At 41.7% G+C, this 8,576-nt stretch overlaps 1 protein-coding gene across 1 annotated transcript in view; it reads left to right on the top strand.

The window, feature by feature from the left end:
- Positions 1 to 1,494, top strand: part of RGS18 (regulator of G protein signaling 18) — a 9,416-nt gene extending 7,922 nt beyond the window's left edge. The window contains 1 exon segment of the mRNA XM_057377197.1: positions 6 to 1,494. Within this exon segment, the coding sequence (XP_057233180.1) occupies positions 6 to 177 (172 nt within the window). The 3' untranslated portion in view covers positions 178 to 1,494.
- Positions 1,495 to 8,576: the final 7,082 nt, after the last annotated feature.

The following is an 8,576-nucleotide window of genomic DNA, read 5'->3' as shown; positions in this document are numbered from 1 at the left end:
CAGAGCACGGTGTACAGGCTGATGGAGCAGGACAGCTACCCTCGCTTCCTGAGATCCGAGCCCTACCTGAGCCTGCTGAAGGGCAGGAGCCCTGCCCGCCCCACCCTGCGCAGGAGGTCACGCTCCTTCACTGTCAGAGATTTCCAGGGGGTGAGGCCAGATTTCAGCATGTGGTAACAGCAAAGCTCAGCMCCCATCCACCCCAGCGCCTGCTTTAAAACCCAAATCCTTAACGAGTGTAAACGAGTGGGAAAGCCAAGTTAAATGCATTTAAATCAGGTCAGAGTTCTGTAACAGAATCTCATTTTTATAGAAAAGTAGATACCATATTGGCAAGTCAGATCATGGCAAGACAGATCCATTTAATCATTTTTATTTATTCATTTTCTTTTAAACTCAGGCAAAAGCTGTGATCAGATTTGGGGGGAAAACTTGAATTTCCTGCATGAAAATATCTCACAAAATGCTATTTGGTGTTATCCAACATGTATCCTGGGCATGTATCACTTAGGCTAGAATTTCATCATAGTTAGATTCTCTGTATCCAGTCTTTGCACATATTTATGTTTCTGCAATATTCCCTACACTAAGCAAAGGCAATTTGTGGTATTTTCTCATATCGTAAAACACACAGGAACATCCTTAGATATAATGCAAAGTTACATGAATCTTTACCAAAGACACTGCATAATTAAATGTATAATTAAAATGTAGCCATTACCTATTTTAAGAGSAACATAAAAATACCTGTTTAATATTTTTGGGGTACATTTTTCTTATGCTAGTCTGTTCTCTGATTTTAAGTTATGCTGTATAAATTAGCTATGGCATCAAATAATTGTATTTTAATTTTTGCAACTAAATGAGCAACAAAAAAAGACCAAGAATGCTATTTTAACACAATGTGTATCCTTAAATACCAGGTCATGTCTATGTGTATATATATAAAATATTTCTGCTTTTATTTATAAATAGCTGTGGAATACCAACTTTGTTACTAAACTTTGTTCTAAAGGTTTTTTTCTGCCTTTTATTTTGAAAATGTATCTGAAAATTAACAACTCTTGGATTCAGGTAGAGTAACTTKCATTTCTACTGGTCATTAACAAACTCTCTATAGGTTAGAGGAGAGGAAGGAGCAATCTCCCTTTTTATTTCTTCACTATCAAAGTCGGACACATTTTTTTATAGCAGCACACACAGTTATTCTGCCCTTTTCTTTCAGAGTTGATGAGACACACCTTGAAGCTTGGTGCAGTTCTTCAAGCCTTGAACACTGGTTCAGTTTAGCAAGGGACTGYAGGATTTATTTGTAACTATGACTTGTAAATTCGGTTGTTTTGCATGGAATTTAAGCTTTCTCCCTTTCCTTCCCCTTTCTGTGAGTGGTGAAGGAGGAGAGGTGCAGTTCCTGAGGATGGGACTTCATGTTCACTGCTAATTTGKGGTGTACATGAACTGCTGGACCTGCTTTACTAAATTCCAATAAATCTGGTGTGCTTAAAGAGTTGTCAAKATCTGGTTTATCATTAGCACATTGATGAGTAAGGTGTGAAGACTTCACCTGAAGTTCAATCCTAGCTGTAATCACTGCTATTTTAATCAAATTGTTACTGTGCAGAGATCCAGACTCATCAGGAAATGCTGCCGAGCCACAAAGACCTGGGAASCATCTCCAGATCCTTGCTGGGTTAYTCCWTCAAAATTCCATCAARTTCTCTGRCMTCAAARCATCAAGCAWGCACTCTTTCTGTCAGCAAGCAGTCAGAACCTGGGTACAGGGATTTTTTTTCAGGGAAAAAGTGGTCAGGCACTGGGATGAGTGCCAGGGAGGTGGTGGAAGTGTCTCCATCTCTGGAAGTGTCCCAGAGACCTGGCTGTGGTGCTTGGGGGTTGGTTTAGGGGTGATTGTGGTGGGGGGTAGGTTAATGGTCAGGCTGGGTCTTGAAAGTCTCTTCCAACCTTGATGATTCTGGGATGAGGGAATCTCTAATGTCACCAACAATATATTTAAAATGGGCATGTTCCTGTGTCATGTATTGGGATCTTTGGGGAGAAAGGGAATCGATTTGAGAAGAGTCCCACTGATGTTRAAATCAGAATTCACAGTGGGTTTGTTGCCACTCAGACATGAGACCTACACATTTCCAGCTAGATTCTACCCTGGTGTGACTGTGTTTCTCCATATCAGCTAAAAATCCAAATTTTGGATGGATTGCCACGGAGGAAAGGAATGAAAAAAATACATATATTTATGACTGTTCCAAAATCCAACCCAATGACAAATATAGCACCCTGAGTAAGGCTTTTCCTTGCTAGCAGAAACTCAGCTTTTAGTCAGAAGGGTCTGCAATGATAAATAGAAGTCAGCAGGCGCCCTTTATTTCATTCCACAGACACATGGAAAATTTTGCTTATCTCCAGGGAGGCCTTCCTCAAACCCATCCGTCTGTGGTACTGACAGAACTGGTCCCTCTTGTGAGTTCTGCAATGAAAACAAACAAATAAGATATTCCTGGTAGCTATTTATGCATGTGTGTTTTCCAAAGATAATTATGGACCCRAGCTGAATTTACAGCAGACTAATGCCATGGGAACTACTGTAAAAAGAAAGTCAAGATAAACTCAGGGAAAGGAAGGCAAAGGACACAAAGATAAACCAAAATGACATAATTATCTGGCAATGGGTTTTTTTTTCTAGAAGAGGCTGCTTTTAGTGAGAGAAAATGAGCACTCTGCTATTTAGTGCTGTCCTGGAAGGTGAACTGGGCATGGGTTTAGTACAAGTCTGTGATGCTGTTCCAGGATTGATTAGGTTCAGGGCTGGCCCTGCACAGATCTATTTACAGCACAAACCTTTGGGTAGTACCAGAGAACACAGGCTTCTCTAGTTTTGGCAGGATCAGTGCCACAGTTATGCAAATCCTCTTGTTGAGCTGCCCTAATGCAAATAATACACACACAAAGCCTATTGGGCGGGTATTTTTATTGGGGATTAGTTTATGTAGCAGCTTCTCGTGTCCATAAGTGCCATTCAGCATTCAGGAAGAGCTCCCAAAATATTCCTGCTGTCAACACARTAATTCCCCCTACACAAACACTGCACTCCTTACGTAGGTGCAGTCTCAGGACACGAAGTGTGAGGGAAACAATCTGCTGACTTGTGTGGCACAAAGACTTGGCTCCTGTTTCACTATTTCAGTCTCATTAGAGGTTTTAAATTGGCTGAATTAYGATCTGCTGTTCTTCTTTCACTTGAGGGATGGAAAGACACATGGCCACATAATTTCTTTGGGGCTGTGGATTTGTTATTGATTTGTTATTGAGCAAAAGACAACTGATTTTTGAACTGAGTAATTGAATTTGAATTTTGAAGAGGAATGAAATCTAAGATAAAGAATCTCAAAGAACAAGACAGATTTCCACCTGCCAGTGAAGGAGGCAATCAGCAACACGGCTCTTACATGCCTTTACATGCTACAACTTTTAAGWGATTCACGAACAAGAGATCATTTTCCTCTCCTTTTGTCCCCAGCTGCTCAGCCTGCCTTAATTAGCTCCTGCTTTGAATGCAGCTCCCTCTCCTTTCCACACATGCTGCCAAAAGACCTCAGCTGAGAAAAAAATTGCAGAAAATCATCTTCCTCTCATCAGTGATTCATATGCTCATGAACTTACGCCTTGCTCAGCTGCCTATCCCAGATCCCACTCTGTTCTTTGCATTTTAGTCAAATGCTTCAATCAAATGCCTCAAGCTCCTGGGTGGCYCTGTGCCAAAGATAAAAACGCATTTCCTCTCTCTACCACCCAAGCTTGCTTCCATTTTTACTATTTTTCCTTGCTAATGTGTTGTTATCCTGCACTTGTTGTGCTCTGATCACTTAGGGCCGGTCTCATGAAAGCTCCCTCTGGTTTTATACCAAAGCTTTTCTCTCTGCTTTCCTAAATGGAGTCTGTTTGCGTAACCTCCTCCCAATTCCCCCTTACGCTTTACAGGAAATTATCCCGACTCCAAGATTTACAATTCAGCCTCTCTCTACCATTGCCTGCTCCCTGAAATGTAACTAAAATTAACCAGAAAGAAACGCAATCCTGCAGCAGCCATTTGAGAGTTTCCAAACAGGACAGAAGATAAGGCTGAAACCTAATAAAAGGACACTCTGAACTCTCATTTATTCACCATAAAATTTGCTCATAATTAAGACACTCTTTCTTCACAACTCCCTGGTTTATTCTCAGCTTTCTGCAGCTAGTCCTATTCCAGTTTTTCCTGATTGCACATTTTCTGGGGAATTGTTTCCAGCTTTCCCAATGTAAGTTTGTGTCTGTATAGCACTTGGAAATGCTGTATAYGAGGAACCCAGAGCGGTGTAAAATATTTTGACAGATTGTTCTTGAAATCAAAACATTTCACCTGAAGGGTATAGTTTGCTTGGGTGGAAAATAGGAGCTCATTTTCTTATGCAAAACAACTCAGTGGCATGCTGAAGGCACACAGAGTTATTCACATGGAAAAAAAGAAATGATTTTGTGAGCTGCCCGTGCCGAGCGCTGTGGGAAGGTGGGCATTTCCACGGTGCTGCGATTAGGGGACATTTGCATCCCCGTGTGACAGGCGTTCCCGTGTCCCCAGGGTGCCAGCAGGGCTTGGACCATGYTGGTTTCTCCCCACATAAGGGGTGCAGCCAGGTCCCTCTGGGCTGTGATTGTTCAGGACAGCTCGGTGGCTTTTGGTTCTGCCGAGGTGACACCACACAGGACAGCGCTGTCCAAGGGAAYCTGGGCATGGAATGGGATTAAAGAGCATTAATACTGAACCTGATCCAGGGAGCAGCAGCACAGCCAAACATCCAGCAGTGTGGGCTTTCCTCACACTGGGCTCAGGTGAGTACAAGGCAGCCCTTCTAGCAACACACAGAAGTGAATGTTATTCCTTAGGTTAATACACCAGTCTGAACATGCAGCATTGCTTTTGACTGCTCTGATTAGAGTTTGGGGTCAGTTTTGGGTCAGAGGAACAAAAAATGACCTGGTTTATGGCCCTCAACACCAATAGCTTTCCATAAAGGAAGATAAACCAGGGAAATTAATTCCAAAAGGTAGCGAAAGATCAAAAGGTGAGCATCAGTAAAAGYTGAGCAACGAGACTAAAAGTTCTGAAGACTTCAATATTTAATAAATCAGGGGTCCTTAGCACGTAATGTTGGCCAAGTTGGAAATGTTCAGTCAGATCCACATTCCTCCTGTTCCAGTTCTCCTGTGTTATCAAAGGCAGGGCATTCAAAATCCACAGCCCAGTSCTCAGAGTTACTGGAATGTTCAGCCAGAGGCTCCCAGCTAAAGCSAAAAACAGCCTGCAATAGCTGAGCCTTACCTGAGTSACCCTGCACACCCAGCCCCAGCCAKGAGAGAACTGATGCTRCAGCTGTGTCCAGAGTCACAAAAAGCTGAGAAATAATTCAGTGTGCAACTTCCATCCCATCTCTGCTGCATTTTCATATTTCCTTTTGTTTGCTTTATACTGTTTATTATGAATGACCAATGCGCTTGCACCAGCAGCTGATGCATTTAATACCAAGATCACTTTTTCTCCTTCTGACWTTTCAGTGAAATATTAAGAATTTCTTCCCAGACACTACTAAGTTCCAAGCAGAGGAAKCACAGAGGAATACAACCAGCTGGTTTTTGTGGGAAGAAGTGGCTGTGCCTACCTTTGGTTAGTGAACTTACTGTTATTATACAAATATCATCACAACCCTCTCACCTGCTGTGCACCTGAAACATTATCAGCTGGCATGCACTGAGCAGCACTGACAGAATGTTTGGGGGCAGAACAGTGATGAGAATCCCTCACAGAATCTTGTGAACTGTGAGCAGCACCTCATAAAAAACAAGAGCAATCAGACTGCATCAATCCAGTCATTATGTGTGCTAAAATATTCCCAGCTTTTAGCATCCTTCTGTGGCTGCTGAGACTGATTTAAAAAATATCAGCACTGAAAAATCATTAAGAGATGGTCAAGTCTGCATCATTCAGATATCAGGCTATTAGACAGAAATTTAAAAATGCATCTGTTTCACTGTTTGGAATTTTGTTTTGAAATAAATGTGCATCATCTGATTATATTAAGAAAAAACAGGCAGATATTGGGTAACCCGTCCTATCATAACCAAAAAAGTCAATTTACCATCATGATTCCAAGGTGGGTAAATAGTAGAACCACTGGGATTAGACACAGGTAAGCATTGAGATATGAACAGAGTCAGCCAAGAAAATTGTTCAATTTGGCATCACCTCTGTTCTCACAAYTGCACCCAATTTCTGGCATGACACGTAGAAAATTCAAATTGTAGCCRTTTATGCTCTGCCAGGCCAGAAGCTCTACAAATAGTGGCTGGATTTTGTATTATGTTGTATTATCTTTACACCTTTTTGCCAAAGCTCAAACCTGGGATTGACTTAATCCCAAAGGATTTTCTGTWAATGCAGAGAGTTTTCTCCGCACCTGCAAGATGCTTGGAAAGCTTTTGGTCTTGTCTGACACAGTGGTACCACCCACAGAATGTGCTCTGGAAATAAGAGAAAATAACCAATTAAACAAAAAAAAAGAATCACAGCAGAAAATCAGGGTGGCAATTAACATTTCTCTTCTGCTAGAAGGTTCAGAAGGAAGCAGATGCAAAGCAAAGGAATTACAGAAAGGATTTGCATTTTGCTGCCAGGAATCTTTTCTTAGTAATAGGTAGGAGTAAAAGGGGTATCTTGGGTCATCATTTCCAGTGTTCTGCTAACAAAGACAACAATTTAAAATAATCTCACAAATATGTGAAGCTCTATCATCAAAGTACAGAGGAGTAGAGAGGGCAAAAATACAACTGTAAAAAGTTGAGACTAAAAATGCAACATTTGGTGAAACCTTATTCTAGTTTTCAGTCTGAATTTGTTCACTGGCTGTTTATATACAATTTTTCTTTTGTCAATATCACCATTATGCTAAAATAATTATTTTTTCTCACTGGGCTACCCCTCCATGATCAGAAGGCAATCATAGCTCCTCTCTGCTTTCATCTTAGAGACAAACTGGTTTCTTATTTTCCTCCAGTAAGACAGTGAAATTCTCCTGCTCATCCCAGTAATGCACCTCTCCATGTCTGATTTCATCTTTCTGGTGCAGAATTGACCAGATTCACTACTTTTTTTGTCCCATGTGAAGTTCATCAAATAGATTGGCCTGAAACGTCTTTTACAGATCTACGAAAGGTAAGGATAAGGAATAATCTCTTAACCTTTCTAAGARTGAAACCTGGCATGTGGTGCTTGGGTTCTTCTCTCTTACCTTAGAAGAAAGGCATGGCTAAAATCAGAAAGATGCTCTCAGACAGGCAGGAGGCAGCTTTGATCATGACTGTACCATAGGAGAAAATCAAATGGGACCTAAACTCCTAAAACTGCYCTGCTAGGTGTAAAATATTTTAACYGARACCAAAATCCCTCASTCTGGGACAGCTGGGATCCCAGTTCTGGAGCCACTGGAAGTTTATGTCATGTGGAGACATCGAGAACCAGGAATCTGGGTGATGTGAATAAAGGATTGGGCCTCAGGACAGGATTTGAAGCGGGGCAAGAAGCCAATCAGTAAAAGCTGCTTGTTCAGGAGAAGGAGGGACWGCAAGGGTTACACAGAGGAAGAAATGAGCTGGGGATGAGAGAATAACTACTAAGAGCAAGAGACAAATTACCTAAACCCCCAACTGGCTACAACAACACCTTTTCAGGCAGTTAYAGAGAGCAAAAAGGTCCCTTCTGAGCCAGGTTTTCTCTAGATTAAACACCCCCAGCTCCCTCCTCACCAGCCTTGTGCTCCAGCCCCTTCCCCAGCTCTGGACTGGCTGCACCACCCATGAACCTGGGCAGGGAGGTGCTGTGGGCACTGTCAGGTGTGAATGGAACTGTCAGGAAAAAGGCCACCTGTTTGAAAGACATCATTTTAAGGAGAGTTGTAAGCAATCTCAGTGAATGTGCATTGTCCTGGTTGGTTATTCACGTGCTAATTGTGTTGTTCCTGCTGTCACCTCACCTTCAGCTTGAAGATCAGTCAGGAAAAGAAATTCTGCCTTCCCTGTGACAGTCAGACAAACAAACAGTGGAACAGAAAATGCCAGCCAAGTGAGTTGCTCTTTATGGCTATTTTAATCGCGGGAGATTTATGGGATTGAGTGACCAAGCTTGAATAATCTGCACAGCTTTATTTTCCTTCCCCCTTTGAAGGGGACATGACTATTTTGATTCCTTGTTGCCAATTCTGTTTGCCATTCCCATTCGAGTAAATCCCACAAGGTCAGTGAGATCATTCTCAGAGTGGTGAGTAAATATTAAAACAACTAACATTGCCCATAAGAACGAGGAGCAAAACTGTCTGGTTCATCCTGGCCTTTCATTTCGCTTTTCTGTTTGACAAGAAAGCTCATAAACATTTAATAAAAATCCTGAAAATTGGTGATGCATTTGATAAAAGTTTCTTACAGTTGCTAAAACAAATTCTCTGCTGATTAATTCCATCATCATGTGATGTCTC

This window comes from Malurus melanocephalus, unplaced genomic scaffold (assembly GCF_030028575.1).
Source record: "Malurus melanocephalus ecotype Western Australia unplaced genomic scaffold, MMel_1.1 scaffold_305, whole genome shotgun sequence".
Taxonomy (NCBI): domain Eukaryota; kingdom Metazoa; phylum Chordata; class Aves; order Passeriformes; family Maluridae; genus Malurus; species Malurus melanocephalus.
This window is presented reverse-complemented; position numbering and strand designations above follow the sequence as displayed.